At 42.1% G+C, this 20,534-nt stretch overlaps 1 protein-coding gene and 1 long non-coding RNA gene across 3 annotated transcripts; one reads left to right on the forward strand and one right to left on the reverse strand.

The window, feature by feature from the left end:
- Positions 1–124: 124 nt before the first annotated feature.
- Positions 125–18,240, reverse strand: FUCA2 (alpha-L-fucosidase 2). 2 transcript variants are annotated; one of them, XM_081530983.1, is made up of 7 exons: positions 17,978–18,240; positions 11,822–12,009; positions 7,509–7,848; positions 5,713–5,923; positions 5,320–5,510; positions 2,608–2,716; positions 125–912 (listed from the first exon to the last, which is right to left on the reverse strand). In XM_081530983.1, exons 1-7 carry the CDS (start codon positions 18,193–18,195, stop codon positions 772–774), a joined length of 1,398 nt encoding a protein of 465 aa, XP_081387109.1. In that variant the 5' UTR covers positions 18,196–18,240; the 3' UTR covers positions 125–771. The 2 variants fall into 2 exon arrangements, with proteins under 2 accessions (XP_081387109.1, XP_081387110.1); XM_081530984.1 differs by having other exon boundaries at positions 17,811–18,240.
- Positions 1,118–10,885, forward strand: LOC145522035 (uncharacterized). The gene is made up of 4 exons (XR_014065857.1): positions 1,118–1,301; positions 3,123–3,266; positions 3,448–3,559; positions 6,173–10,885. It is a non-coding gene; the product is annotated as an uncharacterized LOC145522035 (long non-coding RNA).
- Positions 18,241–20,534: the final 2,294 nt, after the last annotated feature.

The raw sequence follows: 20,534 nt of genomic DNA on the forward strand, positions 1-20,534 counted from the left end.
GGGATCTTCTCAACCCGGGGACTGAACCCGCATCTCCCACATTGGCAGGTGGATTCTTCACCACTGAGCCACCTGGGAAGCCCTTATTAGTCTGCTAGAGTTGTCATAATAAATACCACAGATAGGGTGCTTAAACCACAGTCATTTATTTTTTCTCGGTTCTGGAGGCTGAAGGCCCAAGGTTTCTGCAGGTCTGGTTTCTCTTGAGGCCTCTCCTTGGCTGCAGTTGGCCACCTTCTCACGATGTCCTTAAATGGTCTTTCCTCTGTGTGCTTCCATCCGTGTTCTTCCTCTTCTTATAAGGACTCCAGTCATATTGGATTAAGGTCCCACCCTGATGACTTCATTTAACCTTAGTTACTTCTTTAAAATCTCCAAATCCAATCCTTCTCCAGGGGATCTTCCCAACTCGGGGATCAAACTCATGTCCCCTGCATTACAGGTGGATTCTTTGCCACTGAGCCACCAGGGAAGCCCCATTGAGGCTTAGAGCTTCAAAATGTGAATTTGGCATTAGACATGATTCAGTCTTTACCACCACCAATTTCTCACTACAACAAAGATCCCCACCTCTGATTCATACATGGAAATAAAGTCAGTGTGAAGAGACATCAATAGCAAAGTGCACTGGAGAGTTAAAACAGTTGTGTGGGTAATTTAGGAAATTCTTGGCCACTTTTACATTTGCTTTCTCCATGTGCTACAATTACAGAAACCTGATACATATTCTAGCCTTAGCGATAACTGCATCAGGAAGCACTCTACTGCAGATCAGGTCACATTAGTTAGTGCTAGAGCCCAGCCCCACTGGCAGGGCATCTGATGAATGGTTAGCTGAGGCAGGTCTACCTTAATGCCATTTTGCTCCAAAGGAGTCCAGTGAAGGGGCTGTCCATGTCCCAGGAGTTTAACCTAAAATTTAAAACATACACATAAATGTCTCCATATGTGTCTCTGACTCCCTCACTGTATTGGGAAGAAGCAGTTGATATTTCTTAAAGAGCAATGTAGACAGGAGATTCCTTGTTTTACTTCTATTTAGTGGATCGCAAGTTGCTTTAATTCATGATCCAAATGAGTGTATACATCTCTCTTGCTCCTTTATTACTCTCGCAAGTGTGCAGAATTTGAGGAATAATCGTGTAGACTGAATAGCATCAGAGTGGAGAAAATTACTTTTGAACCAATCTGCACAACTAAAGCCTGCCTGGCTCTGACACAGGATGTTTGGGGAAAGGCTTGCCTTCCTTATCCAGCCACCCTCCCTCCCCAGATGGTCCAATAACCTCCACTAATCAACAGTATGTATGTGCAATCAATTACTACTGTAACTGTTCTATATCCTTAGTCTTACATAAAATGAATTTACATAAGTAGTTTTCTATATATTTGTGGTTATTTTGAACCAGAAAACTATGTTTATCATGTAGAATAATACAAAAACAAAACCCATGGACTTTCAAATAACAGTATTAATGGCGGCCAAAGCTTCGCTGGTGGCTCAGCTGTAAAGAATGTGCCTGCAATGCAGGAGATGCAGATTTGATCTCTGGGTTGGCAAGATCCCCTGGAGAAGGAAATGGCAACCCACTCCAGTATTCTTGCCTGGAAAATCCCATGGACAGAGGAGCCTGGTGGGCTACAGTCTGTGGGGTCGCAGAAGAGTCGGACACAACTGAGTGACTAAACAACAACAAAGAGGACACAGATAAAATAAAAAGAAAATGTTATGCCCAGGCCTCTAAGCTGCAGTTAAACATCAGATTTGAACTCTTTATCTCCCTTTCTGCCTGATCAGCCACAAGTGTTAGAAATGAAACATGGAAAAATGGTTTAAGGAGAAGAATTTGGACCATTCATCTCCCAGAAAATTTTTATCTTAAAAATAAGTTATAAAATATATTAAAATGAACTCATTGCCAGAGCTGATGGCCACAACTATTAGATTAACCTTTTGTCGTTGTTTAGTCACTCGGTCCTGTCTGACTCTTTGCAACCTCATGGATTGTAGCCCACCAGGCTCCTCTGTCCATGGAATTTCCTAGGCAAAAATACTGGAGTGTGTTGCCATTTCCTTCTCCAAAGGATATTCCCGACCCAGGAGTCAAACCCTCAGTTGAACCCGCATCATCTCTTGCATGGCAGGCAGATTCTTTACTGCTGAGCCAGCAGGGAAGGTTAACTTTTAACCTTCTCCAAATTTTTTAAGAACTTAAAATAATAGGGCCATGGCATCTTACATTTATTCAGATGTGTTCTGGGGCGAGATGTCAGGGGAAGAATCTGAACTCCAGTTTTACGAAAAGAGTCATTTTTGGATACATGCAGTGAATCTGAACAACATAGCATGACTGTGGAGAAGATATTTTAATTGATAACCATGGAGATGATGCAACTGTTTTATAAGTTTGGTTTTCTGGGGAATGAAACAAAATTTTCAACAGTTTTTGCCAAATATTGCCATTGATAAATCTCATTTTAAAATTACTGTTATGAGATGTAAATGGAATACATATAAGGCTCACCTAGAAGTTAAAAGTTAATGTCTTCCTCAGGGTATTCTAGTCAGCAATTTAAAGGAACAATAAAGACAAAATTCCCTCTTACCTCTGTTGCCCCCAGAGTAGCTTTGGGCTGACCAAGAAAGAGCTGTCCTGACATGGGCCATTTGAGAAACATGGCATAGACCAACTTATCTTTAGGTTTGGATGTGTACCTGGTTAAAAAGAAAAAAAACAAAAATGCATAGTAATATTTCTCATTATTTATGGGTCAGGTTCAGAATTATCTTACAGAGATACCTCCATTTAGTAAATATTTACCAATGTTTTCTTTAATAGAGGGAAGAAAAAATAGCCCCATGGTAGCAATAAAAAGTACCCAAAAGGATTCTGACCCCAATCCCAGTGTATGCGTGTGGTGTCGGGGAGAAGTTCCCACAGCACCAGGCAGTTCTCAGGGACCAGCTGGGCGTCCTATATTTCCACTCCATTCTGACACCATCTACCCAGTGGCAGTGTCAGATTCCAAAGGGTCAGGGTTTATTCCTACCAGACTGCCCCCTCCCCAAATTTAGACACCAGTCACGTGTCCGGATTGTCATGTGGGCTTCTGACCCACAGGCGATAGATCGGAGGTTCCTACAACCCCCTCCTTGAGTTCATTTTTTGCTAGAGCAGCTCTCAGAATTCTACTTCCTGGATTACAGTCTATTATAAAAGGATGTATCTCAGGAACAGCCAGATGGAAAAGACACACAGGACAAGGTGTGTGGGGAGGGGCAGGGGGCTTCCACACCCTCCCCAGGTGCCCCGCTCTCCCGGCACCGCCACCAATCCAGAAGCTCTCTGAACCCCGTTCTTTTGGTTTTATATGGTGGCCTCATCAGTCATTATTGATTAAATCACTGGCCATGAATGATTGTTTCAACCTCCACTCTCTCCAAAGAGCCGTTTGGAAGCTGAAGTGAACTGAAATACAAGAGGAGGGAATTAGACAGGGGAATGATTCAGACTGAGATCGTGGAAGGAGTACGGATATTGGAAATGCAAGATCTAAGGTATGACCAAAAGAAGGGGACAGAATCCCCAGAAAGGGAGAAGTACAAGAACTGTGTGCCTGCTAAGTCGCTTCAGTCGTGTCCAACTCTGTGCGACCCTATGGACTGGAGCTTGCCAGGCTCCTCGGTCCATGGGATGGTCCAAGCAAGAATAATGGAGTGGGTTGCTATGCCCTCCCCCAGGGGATCTTCCCAACCCAGGGATCAAACCTGCATCTCAAGTCTCCTGCATGGCAGGCGGGTTCTTTACCACTAGCATTACCTGGGAAGCCCAAGAACTGAGGGGCCAGAAAATTAGAACAGCTGTGAATATAGACAATCAGAATTATATGAAGAGTAGTTCTGGCAACCCACTCCAGTATTCTTGCCTGGAGAATCCCATGGACAGAGGAGCCTGGTGGGCTAAGACCATGGGGTTGCAAAGAGTCGGACACAACTGAGGGACTAACATTAACTAAGTTCTGGGGACAGCAACAGTGAGCCAGGGCTTACATTCTCAAAAGATTTCAAGGATGGCCCTGGGAGTCTAGATCGCCGTCTGAAGATGCATTAAGGAGGGGAAACACACAGGAACCTTTGGGGGCGAGGTCCTCCAATGCGGCAGGGAGAGTGGCCACCTGGGCTCAGTGCAGGGGAGCCAGGCAACAGCCTGATAGGGACTGTTAAGGAGTTAGAGTTTCATCTTTACTTATTGAAAGAAAACTTAATGGAATAATTCTTAATAATTGTCAAGTTCCAGATCAGACACCCTCATTGTCAAATATAAACACAGAAGCAAATTCTAAAGCCAAATTTAAAACTAGCTTCTGTAAAATGAAAGATTGGTTCTGAGTTCTCATTATGGTTTCTCCCAGATCCAGCATTCTAAAATTCTACAGTTAGCTGCTTCTGTGTAGACTGCCTCACTTTATTTTCTTCAGTGAATTGACAGTTTAAGTCATAAGTTCAAAGTAGATTATTTGGTCTAATCTTTTGGTATATGCTTGATCAGGCTGTACTCGCTTTGGTGGTAACACAAGGTGAACTTTTAGAGCTTCACTAATACTGTGCTGTACTGTCCTTAGTCATTCAGTCATGTCCGGCTCTTTGTGACCCCATGGACTACAGCCCGCCAGGCTCCTCTGTCCATGGGGATTCTCCAGGCAAGAATACTGGAGTGGGTTGCCAAGCCCTCCTCCAGGGGATCTTCCCAACCCAGGGATCAAACTCAGGTCTCCCGGATTGCAGGGGAATTCTTTAGTCTGAGCCAGCAGGGAGGACTACTCTTATTTGTATATGTCAAGATCCTACATCAGAAACCACCATATGCTTTTATAGGAGATACTAGTTAAAAGTTAGCCAGTTGAGACAATTAATTTTAAAGAAAGTTCAGGTTTAGATTGATTAGAATATATTTTTCCTGCCCTATGGCACCTCCTGCTAATTTGATGAGATGTAACACCTGCAAAAGTTAGAATTTACCTGACTAAACCAAAAGTCTCTTTTGGATTAACCACTCAGCACTTTTTTTTTTCCATTTTTCTTAATGACCTACAATTTTTGTAAGAAATTTTATTTCTCCCTAAAATTTCTCCACTGTTATGAGGAATCTAGAGATTATTTCAGCTCAGCTTGATAAATAATAAGTGTTTAAAATACACTGATTTTGAGTAAATAAAATGTTTTGTATAGGTGGGCATTCATCCAATTTCCTCTTTATTATACTGTTCTCTTTATCTCTGAGAAATGTTAAATGCCTTCTTCTATCAAATAGTACTTACCATACATCTGGGGTGACAGTGTCATTCTGGGATCTCCAAGCGTAGGTTTCATAGATTGCTTCTCCATTGACTTTTAGCCAGATTCCCATTTGCCTCAGTCGCTCCTCAAAAATTGCAGAAATGATGCCATCTCGTGTGGGCCCAATATTCATCAACAGATTTCCTCCACATGAAACTGTTTGTACAAGTTGCTTAAAAATTAAGAATAAATATAGTTCTTAGAGGAAGAAAACAATTCCATCATTAATCACTTATCTAAGAGAACACACACAGAAAAAGAAGTCACGTCCTGTGTTTACAGGCCGTTGAGCTATACACTTTAGGAAACATAATTCTCACACATGTACACTATTACGAATGTTACCATAATGGTCACCAGACATTTTACTGTACCTTCACCAGTTCTTCAATTGTGAGATAGTCAGAGATTCCAGCATTCCTCCTGTAGCCCCAGGAAAACTTGTCTATTGTCATGCAGTTTTCCCATTTATGTGGCAAAAGATGCCCTGGGTTATAACGATCACTGCATGTATAGTAGCCACCATGCTTACAGATGCTACCAGCTCCCCAACGGTCATTGGTGACCACTGTGTCCCGAACTGGGCTGAAATGAAAAGGATGATTTTTTTTTTTTTAAACAAAAAGTAAAAAAAAATTTACACAAAAGCAATGTCACTGAAAAGAGGTCTGACTGAAATCCACTTCTAGAAAATAACCATAGTCGAATATAATTGATTTTGAAGTAAACTAGACCTGAGAAAGTTGTAGTCCTGGCCTGTTACTTGCTAAGCTCCTTGTCCTAGAGCAAATTACCTAACTCCTCTGAATAATCAATTTCTTCATCTGTTATTAGAACAGAAGTTGGGCTTCCCAGGTGGTTCAGACAGTAAGGAATCCTCCTGCCACTGCAGGAGACACAGGTTCGATCCCTGGGTCAGGAAGATCCCCTGGAAGAGGGAATGTCTACCCACTTCAGTATTCTTGCCTGGAGAACCATGGACAGAGCCTGGAGGGCTATACAGTCCATAGGGTCTCAAAGAGTCAGACACAACTGATCAACTAACACAATCTATGTAAAACACCTATGTATGCCCAGCACACACAGCACTTAAAAGAGTTTTACCATTATTTAAAAGTTCTCCCCTAGTCTCTTTCTCTTATAATTGTGCCTAATATTGAAAGATCTCAGCAAAGTTGACTGTTATGGATGGAATTCACTGTGGCATAAAATATTTCCACGACATTATTCATCATAGCAGGTGGTACCTCCTACATTTCTCCATTTAGAGGGGATCGTTTTGGTTCACAAACTGAAGTGGAGGACTCCCAGTATTTCATTTTGGAAAGGAGTACCTAGAGAAACTGCAATAATGTACCAAGAGCTCTCCAGCAGATTTGTCTGTGCATCCTCTGTGGGCCCAGAGAATGCAAGCAGGACTCTCCCTAACTTCCCAGCACAATGCCAAGTACTTTCTAGATACAGATACCAATTTGGTCCATATAGTGTGAGCCTTATAGAGGAACTTAGTCAGAACTCCCTGTTCTAATGGGGCAGCCTGGAACATGCTAGAAAACAAAAGAACAGGAAGAGATGAAATGCTGATGATGAAGGAAAAGAGGAGACAGACAAGGGTGACGTCCAAGCAGCAAAGATTATCAAAGGTAAGAGGATGCGAAGAAGCAATTAGAGGAACTGAAAAGCACATCATGAGAAACAGTGATGGATAAACAGCATTGCCCCAGAGAGGTGATGAAAATGGGGACCTACAAAATAAGTCTTCAGAGTTCTTGATGCTGTGATTTTTTTTAGTCTCAATTCAAAATCAGACTGTTAAGCTATATTTGACTCCTGATTTGTAATTCTTAGAGCTTCCCAGGTGGCTCAATTGTAAAGAATCCACTTGCCAGTGCAGGCGACACAGTTTCGATTCCTGGATCAGGAAGATCCCCTGGAGAAGGAAATGGCAACCCACTCCAGTATTCTCGCTAACTAATGCTTGTTAAGAATATTCCAGTGTTCTTGTAACTCTTGATATTTTGAGTAAATATTGATATATCTAATATGCATTATTTATAATGATTTTCTTCCCATGTCACAAACAAGCCTGAAGGGGAATATTTCAAGAAGCAAGAACTAATGTTATACAGGTATTAGGAATGTCACGACAGCAGTCTAGTAGCACACACACCTCTCATTGTACAACCAGGCTAGGAAGTCTAAGCTGCTCCAGTAGGTATCTGGGGCCCCTCCATCACCATCCGACCACAGCACCTCTGGCTGATACTTGTTCACTAACTCATAGAGCTCGGGCAGCATCTTAGACACTGGATAGTGTTGTTTCTGGAACGAGCTGGATTCATCCTCAAGGAAGAGGGGATGAAACCACTCAAAAAGGGAGTAGTACAGCCCGAAGCGCAGGTCAGTCCTGTTCCTAACAGCGACTGCAAGTTCCTTGACGATGTCCCTCTTCGGCCCCTCGTCTACTGCATTCCAGTTCCACGAGTACTCTGAGCCCCACAAGGTGAAGCCTGAAACATCATATTAAAAGCCTCTGTAAGCATATCAACTCTGTTCTAGTAAATGTGCACCTATACCAACACCAAGTTATAGAGGCAGTACACATGACATATAAATCACTGTTTCTACAAACATCTATTTTATGACCATTTTTTTCTTAGTATATATTTTGCTTTCATGCAAGAAACAAATGAGAATTTTAAAAATATTTTTATTTACTTATTTGGCTGCACATGGCCTTAGTCATGGCAGGCAGGAATCCTTAGTTGCAGCATGCAAACTCTTAGTTATGGCATGTGGGCTCCAGTTCTCTGACCAGGGATCAAACCTGGTCCCCCTGCATTGGGAGCACTGAGTATTAGCCACCAGGGAGGTCCCTAACAAATGAGAATTTAAACAAAGTAGAAGTAAGATTTTTTAAAGTACTTCTCAGGGTACCCCATTGTTGTTGTTCAGTGGCTAAGTCGTGTCCAACTCTTTGTGACCCCCATGGACTACCGGACGAGAAGCTCCTCTCTCCTCCATTATCTCCCGAAGTTTGCTCAAATTCGTGTCCATTAAATCAGTGATGTTATCTAGCCATCTCATCCTCTGTCGTCCCCTTCTCCTTTTGTTTTCAATCTTTTCCAGCATCACAGTCTTTTCCAATGGGTCAGCTCTTCACACCAGCTGGTCAGAATACTGGAGCTTCAACATCAGTTCCAATGAGTATTCAGGGCTGATTTCCTTTAGGATTGACTGGTTTGATCTCCTTGCAGTCCAAGGGACTCTCAAGAGTCTTGTCCAGCACAACAATTTGAAAGCATCAATTGTTCGGTGCTCAGTCTTCTTTATGGTCCAACTTTCATATCCATACATGACTACTGGAAAAACCATAGCTTTTGGAGTGGGTTGCCAGTGATTTTAGAGCCCAAGAAAATAAGGTCTGTATAGTCTGATCTATCTCTGGTATTCTCCCTCTTAGATGATAAGCTCCTTGAGGGACAGTGTCACGTCTGCAGTGTTCCCTGCTATATCCTCAGCCAATGGCTAGCACAAGGTCTAGTACAAAATTACAATCAACATTAGCAGATCATAGCTGAGATGGGAACATCTTCCACATCCACCATTCTAAACAATGACTGTGACTACTTACAGTGAAGAACCAGAGATGTACTCCTGCATGATTCCTGTCTTCTAAATCAAAGATTATAGTCCCTGGTTTTAGAATTACTTTATTATAGTATGATTCATAGAACACTGATGATCCATGTTCAGTAGTAAATCTCCTTTACCCTCATTATTCATTTAACCCAGGTGGGGGTAAGGTACTCTTCCCGAGTAGTTCTCTACTTGAAATGTACCCACCATCTGTAATCTCATCCTACTCTAAGATCATAAGCTTGGATGTTGTGCTTTAATTACCTAAAAGTGAATTATCTACCAACTAAATGGATAAGAAGAATGCCATTACATAAGCACTTTGAAATAATTCATATTTTAAAAGGAATTTGCATTTAGATTGCTGGCTTTTCTATATAAAAACCATAAAAGCACTATATAAACTGAAAATACTTAAGGAATAATATAAAAGCCTCAAAATCTTTAGTTAGGATCTAGGAACATGAATACATTGTTACTGTCCTACTAAAATCTAAAGCAATGTTTGTGAACCAACATACCTAAGGTATTTGGTGTAACACTTTACTCTTATAAATTAGGACAAGTCTAAGATGGACACACTCTTTGGATTCATTTTGAAGAAACTTTTAAAAGAGCTCACACTGGTTCTAAAGATGCTTGTAGTAAGCTTCAAAGCACTGTCAGTGATATTTAAAGTCTTACTCCATATGTCTCAACTTGGCAGCCCTAATGTCTGGCAGTGTTAAAACCACTTTGGGTCTTCGGTTCAGTACCACCACCAGAAGCTCACACGGTGGTCTTCCAGCCTAACTGGGCTCAGCAGGGTCTCTTCCATAGGCATGAAAACGTCCAACAATATGGTCCTAGAAAGTGTATAAATGTGAGCTACATCATTTGTCCTCACAGCATGATTAAGAGTTGTTTTGCTGTGTGTTTAAATAAGCTAAGTAATACCTTGTGCCATATAGCCTGGAGAAGTTCTAGGCATCAGGAAATCAACATGTCCTAAGTATCCATCTCAGCCTGAGAAACATCTGCAGGAAAAAAATCATTAAGCCACTGGACTGTGGCCAAAAGGAAAAATATCCTAAGATGATTCCTTATTTTGGGTTTTCCTTCTTCCCTCGTAACCCCCAACCCACCACTGCATAAAATAATGAGACAAAATTTTTTATTTCAATGCAAACAAATTGTCTAATTATTTATTTATTTATCTTTCATTGCACTGGGTCTTTGTTGCTATGTACGGGCCTTTCTCTAGTTGCGGCTGGTGGGGGCTGCTCTCTAGCCGTGGTGCGCAGGCTTCTCATTGAGGTGACTTCTCTTGTTGTGGAGCTTGGACTCTAGGGCACATGGGCTTCAGTAGTTGCAGCTTGAGGGCTCTAAACTCTGGCTTAGTTGCCCTGAGGCATGTGGGATCTTCCCAGACCAAGGATTGAACCTGCATCCCCTGCATTGGCAGGCAGATTCTTAACCACTGGACCATCAGAGAGGGCCAGATTATCTAATTATTAACATGCTGTTGGAACAATAATAACGTGCTTATGTTTCCTTGATCTTGTAGATACGGGAATGGTAATGGGTAGATTCTATCCTATTAATGTAAGATCACTATAATGGTTCATTTTATGTGTCAACTTGTCTGGGCCACAGGGTGCCCAGATATTTGGTTAAACATCCTTCAGGATATGTTCCTGAAGGTGTTTCTAGAGGAAATTAACATGTGAATAGGTAGACTGAGTAAAGCAGATTGCCCACCTGAAATGGTGGGCCTCATCCAATCCATTGAAGGCCTAAATAGAATAAAAGCCTGATTAAGAAAGAATTCTTCAGACTTTCCTGGTAATCCAGTGGTTAAGACTCCCCATTTCCACTGCAGGGGGCATGGGTTCAGTCCCTGGTCAGGGAACTAAGATCCTGTATGCTGTGCATTGTAGCCAAAAAGAAAAAAAAAAAAAAAAGCAGAAAAGTTTAAGGAGTGGTGTTTTTTGTTTTTTAATTAAAAAAAAAGAAAAAATGTTTTCTCTGCATGTCTTTGAGCTGAGACATTAGTCTTCTCCTGCCTTTTAACTTAGATTTGAACAGGTACTTATATTATCTGCTCTCCTGTTCCTGATACCTTTGGGCTTAGACTGGAACTATATAACTGCCAGTCTTGGGTCTGGACTTCTCAGCCTCCATAGTTGCATAAGCCAGTTTCTTATCATAAATCTATATGTATTATACTTCCTGTTAGCTCTATTTCTCTGGAGAACCCTAATTCAACCACTCTGTTTCTTTTTAGATATTCTTCCACCACCTCTAATATTTCTGGGCACCATTACAGCCTTGCAATCCTGTTCTGAAAAGGTGGCCTGTGTCATTTTCATCAATAGCAAACTTTCCTCAACTGGGTCATATAAGAGTTGGCCAAAAGCACCACCTTATATGTTGGTCATGATGTAAGACAATAGCAAATAATCCCCAGGGTACCTTCCCAGAATGCATTACAGAGGTGAGAAGAAAACGGAAAGAATGCAATTCAGTTGTAAACTTTGACCTGCAAACCACATCCTCCTTCAAAGGGCTTTAATCAAATCTTGCATTACTTGGAAATTGTTAAATATGCATACAACAAAATGTGATCAGTTTCCATTTTTTTCTATATGTGGCGGGTATGATCTTTCTGCATACTTAATGCTCCTTTTTTCTTTTTCTTACGTGATCTCTTAAATTACAAGCAAATGTCAGTAGCCACCTGGGATTGCTCCTAAGAGAAAACTCTGTTTTCATGTGGATGAGCCTGCTTTAGTTTCTTCTTCCAAAAAAACTACTTCACATTTATAACCACTGTCAGTGTTTGCACATGTTGTTCTTACTTACCTTCATGATGTTTGGAAGTTAAGACAACATATTTGGCACCAGAAGCCTGTAAAATATCTGCCCAGTGGTTCGCATCAAAAAATTTTGCTGTAAATAGTGGTCCAAAATCTTCATATGTGAAATCAGGAGGGTAATTATTTTTCATAAAGTCCACATAAGCTGGTATCTTTTCCTTTTGCCAGTACCACCTAAGGGGATGAAGGAAACAGCATATCAGTAGCATACACATAAACACTTGAAATATAGGTATCCCTCAGTATTCATAGATAATGAGTCCCATGTTTCTCAGCAGGTACCAAAATCTGAGTACTCAAGTCCCTTACATAAAATGGCATAGTACAGTCTGCCCTCCATATCCACAGTTTTGGCATCTGCAGATTCAAGCAAAAATAGATGAAAATTTCTGTCTGAGGTTGGTTAAATCCAGAGATGCAAATCCCTTGAATATAGAGGGCCAATTATGTATTTATTGAAAAAAATACACATAAAAGTAGACCAAACTTGTGTTATTCAAGGGCCAACTATAACTCCCTTTACTAAAATTCTCCCTTATTCAGATGTTACTAAGATTCCCTTCCTAACTTCCCCATTTAGTCTGACTTCACTTAAGGAAAGCTTACATGAACTTCCATAGTCTTCCATCTATCCCTCTGTGAATTCTACTCAGCTTATCAACCAGAACATTCTAGACAAACCAGTCACCCATTTGCTCTTAATTCTTCACTTTTAGATTGCAACATGGAGTATGCATAATTAGTCCTTTGTAACATAAATGATGAAGTCTTCAAAAGAAGACAAAGTGCATAAAATATAACACAAATGTATTATATTCACTAGCAGGGAACAAGTAGGGGAGGAAATGACAGCAAAATTAAGAAGATGCTGTTATTTTAATATACTGACTCAGTCTTCAAGGATTACTGGTTATATGCATTTATTCTGAGCAGTGGGGCCTCAACTGCCTAAGCAGAGCTTCAGAAGGAAAACATTGAAAACATAACTTAAAAAAAGAAAAGTATTTATTTATTTCTTTGGCTGCCCTGGGTGTTAGTTGCAGCACGCAGGATCTTTAGTTGTGGCATGCGAACTCTTAGTTGCAGCATATGGGATCTAGTTCCCTGACCAGCGATGGAACCCAGGCCCCCCTGCACTGGGAGTGCGGAGTCTTCACCATTAGACCACCAGGGAAATCCTGAAAGCATAATTTTTAGATAAACATTTTATATAAACAGGGCAGTAAGCCCATGGTCATGAAATAGATGCAAGTCCCCCTCTGACACATCTTTTATTCTTCCTTTCACTACTCCTTTCATAAGAGTGTTTTTACTGGATGAACAAATTCATAATCAGCACTAGATCTCCAAAGATGACCAGGAGGTTCTTTCTGCTGAGAAGGCTTTGCTGAAGGACATACTGTGTCACAGGCACTAGTCTTTACCTGCCCAAGAGTCAGATACATCCTTTCCCAGCTTCCATCACAGCTACCACATGGACACCTGACCCATGCTGGCCAGTGGAACTGGAGGGGAAGCCAACTTGGGACATTCTGGGAATGGTCTCCTCTCTAGTAGAAAGAGATACAATCTGCCTTTGGACAAGGTTTTGTGACGTGATGCCTGGTCACCATCATGTGGCCATGATAGGACAAGTCAACAGGCTGAGGATGACAAAGAGCCCAGGACTTTGATTTCATCACTGAGCCAAGTACTTCTAAATTTCTTGTTATGTATAGTAATAAGACCCTATTATTATACCTTTTATTTGGGTTTTCTGTACCTTGAAGTGAAAGTATCCTAATTGATCCATGATGCACTTGTATCTTTTAAATAGAACTGCAAAAGAGAAACTGGGAGAGTCAGAAAGTTGAAAGATAAGAGATTTCTATTTTTTCCTAGCACATCTAATTTGAACCTGCATTCTCTATTATAGTCTAGAGTCACTTCTCAAATTTCATAGTAATAGAGATGAGAAGAAGCACTTACAGTAAACAGCCCATCATTTATATTTGTTTTTGAGCTGCCATTAAGGATAGTCAAATATACTCATCTTTGCTGTTGACTGCCCCAGGTCAAATCGAGTAGAGATCAGAGATTTAGAGGGGGACACAAAGGGAAACTACAGATAATTAAGAATCTTCTACAGGGTTATTGCACTTCCAGACCATCAAAAATATACTGTTTTGTATGAGAATTATCTTTATTGTTCTAGGTCAAAACAAACAACTTTGTGTTCATTTGTAGAAAATAAGAAGTTAACCATTACAAAGAATAAGATGACTCAAAGCTAATTGTTTTGTGCAGAGCACTAGTTTCAACTAACAAACATCAAATCCTCTTCTAGCATCAAATGTATATTTACCTAATCTTTCCAGTTGATTAAAGGTGCTAGTGGTTAACAGAACCTGCTTGCCAATGCAGGAGGCATAAGAGACGTGAGTTTGATCCCTGGGTCAGGAAGATCCCCTAGAGGAGGGCATGGCAACCCACTCCAGTATTCTTGCCTGGAGAATCCCATGAAAACAGAGGAGCCTGGTGGGCTACAGTCCATGGGGTCAGAAAGAGTTGGACATGAATGAGCAACCAAGCACACACAATATAAGATGAAGAAATCTGTTAATTTATGTACCTTGCTAATCTGAAACATTTCAAAAATAAATTCAAAATGCCTCACAGCACAAAACTTGCAAAGAAAGATTTATAATATCCTGAAGCAAATATATTTGGTAATACAGGTTATGAGAAGAAAGAGTCCCATATTTCACAAGTTGATTTCAAAAGAGTATATGAATAGTACCCCATAGCTTATACAGTTCTTTTACATCAATTGGCCTAACTAAATAAGAAAAGTTACTGGTTGCAGAAAGTCAATATCTTTATAGAAAGTGGTACAATGTTTACAGTGTCATGTTAATACAATATATAATTTATACTCTGTATTGTATCATCCAACTAAAAATTGTCACTTGCCATCTGGTTCTATAAGAATGAAGTTGTTAACCACTGTAGTTGCTGACCTTCAAAATACCCTGAAAGGACAGGGTGGAGAAAAACTGCCAGAACAGCCTTTCAGATAGTCAGATATTTTCAGAAGATTTTATGAGCCCAATTTCTTGCATGTTTCTCATAGCTAGAAAACACTAAAATCATTAAGGGAGATGTCTGCTCTTGGTGACGAGCAGTAACCTTCTTGCGACTAGCGGTAACTTTCTGTCAAAGTGTGTGCTGATTGCATATATCCCCTTTCACCAAAAAACGACATATATACTGACCTCCGGCTTCCCTGGTAGCTCAGCGGTAAGAGATGTGGGTTTGATCCCTGGGTCGGGAAGATCCCCTGGAGAAGGAAATGGCAACCCATTCCAGTATTCTTGCCTGGGAAATCCCATGGACAGAGGATCTGGAGTCGCAAATGTAGGCTACAGTCCAAGGGGTTGCAAAGATTAGGACACAACTTAACAACTGAACAACATACTGACCTCCACACTTACCTCTTCAGAGCAGTTCCACAGAGCTCTCTGAGAGGCTGTCTCTCACACTGAGTGTTTTTTTATAGTTGTCATATGGAATATATATTGTATGAATTAAATTTGTTGTATATTATGTATATAGTTTAATGCAGATTTAAATATTCATTGTTTTTCTTACCTTAGGAATATATTATATATGTGCATTATGTGTACATATGTGTATTATGTGTACATATATATGTAGTAACATTTCTATCTTGAAGAACGTAACATATCTGAAGTATTTAATCAAGAAAGATATGTGAGATACTTAAGGTTGTAAAGGAATGATATATTCATTTCTATATGGCTCTCAAGGTAAAATCTCAAGAGCAATTTTTTGTGCACCACTTTTCACATGTTGCTGCTGTTGTTCAGTTGCTAAGTCGTGTCCAAATCTTTTTGAGACCCCATGGACTGTAGCCCACCAAGCTCCTCTGTCCATGGGATTTCCCAGGCAAGAATACTGGAGTGGGTTGCCATTTCCTTCTCCAGGGGATCTTTCTGACCCAGGGATCAAGCCTGCGTCTCCTGCATTGGCAGGGGGATTCTTTACCACTGAGACACCAAGCAAGCTCACTTTCCACATTTTGTTCAGTCGCTAAGTTGTGTCCAACTTTTCCCAACCTCATGGACTGCGGCATGCCAGGCTCCCCTGACCTTCACTATCTCCGAGTTTGTTCAAATCCATGTCCATTGAGTCAGGATGGTATCTAACAATCTCATCCTTTGCTGCCCCCTTTTCCTTTTGCCTTCACTCTTTTCCAGCATCAAGTTCTTTTCCAATGAGTCAGCTCTTCAATCAGGTGGCCAAAGTATTGGAGCTACAGCCACAGTACTTCCAATGAATATTCAGGACTGATTTCCTTTAGGATTGACTGGTTTGATCTCTTGCATCCAAGGGACTCTCAAGAATCTTCTCCAGCACCACAATTCAAAAGCATCAATCCTTCGGCACTCAGCCTTCTTTATGGTCCAACTCTCACATCCATACATGTCTACAGGGAAAACCATAGCTTTGACTAGACAGACCGTTGTTGGTAAAGTGATGTCTCTGCTTTTTAATATGCTGTCTAGTTTTGTCATAGCTTTCCTTCCAAGGAGCAAACATCTTTTAATTTCAAGGCAGCATTCCCTGTCCATAGTGATTCTGGAGCCCAAGAAAATAAAATGTCACTGTTTCCATTTTCCCCCATCTACTTGCCATAAAGGGACCAGATGCCATGATCTCAGATTTTTTAATGTTGAATTTCAACACCTTTTTTACTCTGATCTTCCACCTTCATCAAGAGGCACTTTAGTTCCTCTTCACTTTCTGCCATTAGAGTGATATTATCTGCGTATCTGAGGTTGTTGATATTTCTCCCAGCAATCTTAATTCCAGCTGGTGATTCATCCAGTCTGGCATTTCTCATGATGTACTCTGCATATAAGTTAAAAAGCAGCGTGACAGCATACAACCTTGTCATACTCCTTTCCCAATTTTAAACCAGTCCATTGTTCCATGTCCAGTTCTAACTGTTGCTTCTTGACCTGCATACAGATTTCTCAGGAGGCAGGTAAGGTGGTCTGATACTCCCATCTCTTTAAGAATTTTTCACAGTTTGCTATGAGGCACACAGTCAAAGGCTTTAGTGAAGTCAATGCAGCCGAAGTAGATGTTTTTCTGGAATTCCCTTGCTTTCTCTGAGATCCAGTGGATGTTGGCAATTTGATCTCTGGTTCCTCTGCCTTTTCTAAATCCAGCTTGTGCATCTGCAAGTTCTTGATTCATGTACTGCTGAAACCTAGCTTGAAGGATTTTGAGCATAACCTTGCTAGCATGTGAAATGACCACAATTGTGCAGTAGTTTGAACATTCTTTGGCATTGCCCTTCTTTGGGATTGGAATGAAAACTGACCGTTTTCAGTCCTGTGGCCACTGCTGAGTTTTCCAAATTTGCTGATTTATTGAGTATAGCATTTTAACAGCACCATCTTTTAGGATTAGCTCCGCTAGAATTCCGCCACCTCCACTAGCTTTGTTCATAACTTCTCACATAGCGATCTGTTAATAATTGGAGTTTCTCAGGGTTAATATTCTGGAATCTTTTTTAAAATTTTTCCTTGAGCTACATGTGGTAACATTTGAAGGTTAAAGAGCTAGTGAATGCCCAAATGAACAGAAGTCTCACATATCCAAGAATTTATGTTTAAATTGTTGTTCATGGCAGAACAACTGGCAATTGACAAGCAGCAGCACAACAGCAATGGAGCAAGCCTGAAGTTCAAAGGGCAAGGTCAGCAGTTCAGGCCCGTGCTTCCTCCCTCGACCCCCACACAAGCCCATTACTTTTCTGCTATTTGGTCGATGGCCACAGAGTGATAAGAACAACTGATAAGTGCAACTACCAAGAAGCTGAGAAGCCAGAACCACATCAAATGTCTGACTGTTGCAGTCACACGGAAGAAAAATTCAGCGTTCACCCAGCACCAGCCACTTACCCAGTAAATCATCAATGTAACACCCGGATGTGCAAAGCACGGTTCAAACAGCAGGAGGTGAAACTGACTAAGAGACACAAACCCGTAAAGGCTGGAGGTCCGGGTCCTGGCTGCAGGCCAGTGGGGTGCAAAGCAGGATCAGAGGAGACTGAGGGAGGCGTGCTCACCAGAACCATTCGCTCCCGAAACTGGGCACGGAGAACACGCCCCAGTGGATAAAGATGCCGAACTTGGCCTTGTCGAACCAGGCGGGCAGCTGGCGGGCGTCCAGGGACTCCCAGGTCGGGTCGAAGGGCGCGGGGCCTCCCGCGGAACCCGGCGGCGGCGGCAGAAACAGCAGGACCAGCAGCGGGAGCGCCGGCCCGGGCAGCTTCGGGGATCGCATGGCCTCGCAGCCCCCGTCCTGCCCGCTCTCCCGCGGCCTCCGAGCGTTTGTCCTTCCGCGTCACCGGCTAAGTAGAGCCGCCACGGTCACCTGACCAAGCTGCCTTAGAAAAAAGGCACCCTCCCGGCTGGGATGGGAGTGGCCGCGGTTCGGGCCTTGGAGCAGAATGACCCCAGGAGGCCTGCAGCGCTCTCTTGCATAACTAAGGAGGCCAGTATTACCCAAAGCCTGCCCTAAGCCTGCTCCTCTCAGCTTCCTAGATTATCCTCTCAAGGGAAAAGAAACTAGTCTGGTTCAGGGACTCGTGGAAGCGCCTCTCCCCTCAAGCTGCAGGACGCTTCCAGAAACCACCGCCCAGAGAAGGCACACGACTGAGCAGCCCGGGTGGAATCGTGGACCTGGAGCCCAAGGCGGGAGTCGCAGGCGGGCCATCCAGCTGGTGGCACGGAAAAACCCAGATCATTCTCAGCCTCTGCACCGTACACCCTGCTCCCATCCGCCAAGGTCCAGAGTGTGTTTGGAACTGTGGTTGTCAACCTTGGAGTCTGTATCAGGTGAAATTCCCCAAGTTCCCAATTCAGGTTGGAGCTCCAGAATTTGCGTTTCTAACCAAGTTCTACATGATGCTGGTTTTGCTGGTCTGAACAACAAACTTGGAGAGCCACTGCAGTTGAAAACAGTGACCTAAGACAGGTGAAACCAGTGAGATGAATGCTTGAGAAATCGGAAGTCAGAAACTTTGAGTGATTAACCAAGATTGAAACCACAATTTAGATGGGCTTCGAGCCCAGCCAAAGCTCTGTTGACTAAAAAAGATACACACCTTGAGAGTTGCAATTTAAGTTTTGTTGTTGTTCAGTCATGTCCAGTTCTTTGTGACCCCGTGGACTGCAGCATGCCAGGCTTCCCTGTCCTTCACTATCTCCCAAAGTTTGCTCAAACTCATGTCCATTGAGTCAGTGATGCCATCCAACCATCTCGTCTTTAGTCGTCCCCTGCTCCTCCTGCTTTCAATCTTGCCCAGCATCAGGGTCTTTTCCAATGAGTCTGCTCTTCACATCAGGTGGCCAAGTACTGGAACTTCAGTTTCAGCATCAGTCCTTCCAATGAATAGTCAGGGTTGATTTCCTTTAGGATTGACTGGTTTGATCTCCTTGCAGTCCAAGGGACTCTCAACAGTCTTCTCCAGCGCCACAGTTCAATAGCATCACTTCTTTGATGCTCAGCCTTTTTTATTCTCCAACTCTCACATCCATACATGACTACTGGAAAAACCATAGCTTTGACTAGATAGACCTTTGTCAGCAAAGTAATGTCTCTTCTTTTTAATACACTGTTTAGGTTTGTCATTGCTTTTCTTCCAAAGAGCAAGCGTCTTTTAATTTCATGGCTGTAACCACAGTGATTTTGGAGCCCAAGAAAATAAAGTCTGTCTCTGTTGCCATCATTTCCCCATCTATTTGCATGAAGTGTTGGGGCCGGATGCCATGTCTTTGTTTTTGAATGTTGAGTTTTAAGCCAGTTTTTTCACTCTCCTCTTTCATTTTCATCAGGAGGCTCTTTAGTTCCTCTTTGCTTTCTGCCATAACGGTGGTGTCATCTGCATATCTGAGGTTATTGCTATTTCTCCCGGAAATCTTGATTCCAGCTTTGGTTCAGCCTGGCATTTCTCATTATGTACTCTTCATAGAAGTTAAATAAGCAGGGTGACAATATACAGCCTTGACATGAAAGTGAAAGTCTCTCAGTAGTGTCCGACTGTTTGCAACTCCATGGAGTATACAGTCCATGGAATTCTCCAGGCCAGAATACTGGAGTGGGTAATCTTTCCCTTTTCCAGGGGATCTTCCCAACCCAAGGATCGAATCCAGGTCTCCAACATTGCAGGCAGATTCTTTACAACTGAGCTATCAGGGAACATACTCCTTTCCCGATTTTGAACCAGTCCATTGTTCCATGTCGGGTTCTAACTATTGCTTCCTGACCTGCATACAGGTTTTGCAGGAGGCAGGTGAGGTGGTCTGGTATTCAGTTCAGTTCAGTTCAGTCGTTCAGTTGTGTCTGACTCTTTGTGACCCCATGAATTGCAGCATGCCAGGCCTCCCTGTCCATCACCAACTCTCGGAGTTTACCCAAACCAATGCTCATTGAGTTAGTGATGCCATCCAACCATCTCATCCTCTGTCGTCCCCTTCTCCTCCTGCCCCCAATCCTTCCCAGCATTAGGGTCTTTTCCAATGAGTTAACTCTTCACATGAAGTGGCCAAAGTATTGGAGTTTCAGCTTCAACATCAGTCCTTCCGATGAACACCCAGGACTGATCTTCTTTAGGATGGACT

The sequence above is a fragment of the Giraffa tippelskirchi genome, chromosome 9, assembly GCF_054371585.1.
Source record: "Giraffa tippelskirchi isolate mGirTip1 chromosome 9, T2T-mGirTip1v1.2.pri, whole genome shotgun sequence".
NCBI lineage: Eukaryota > Metazoa > Chordata > Mammalia > Artiodactyla > Giraffidae > Giraffa > Giraffa tippelskirchi.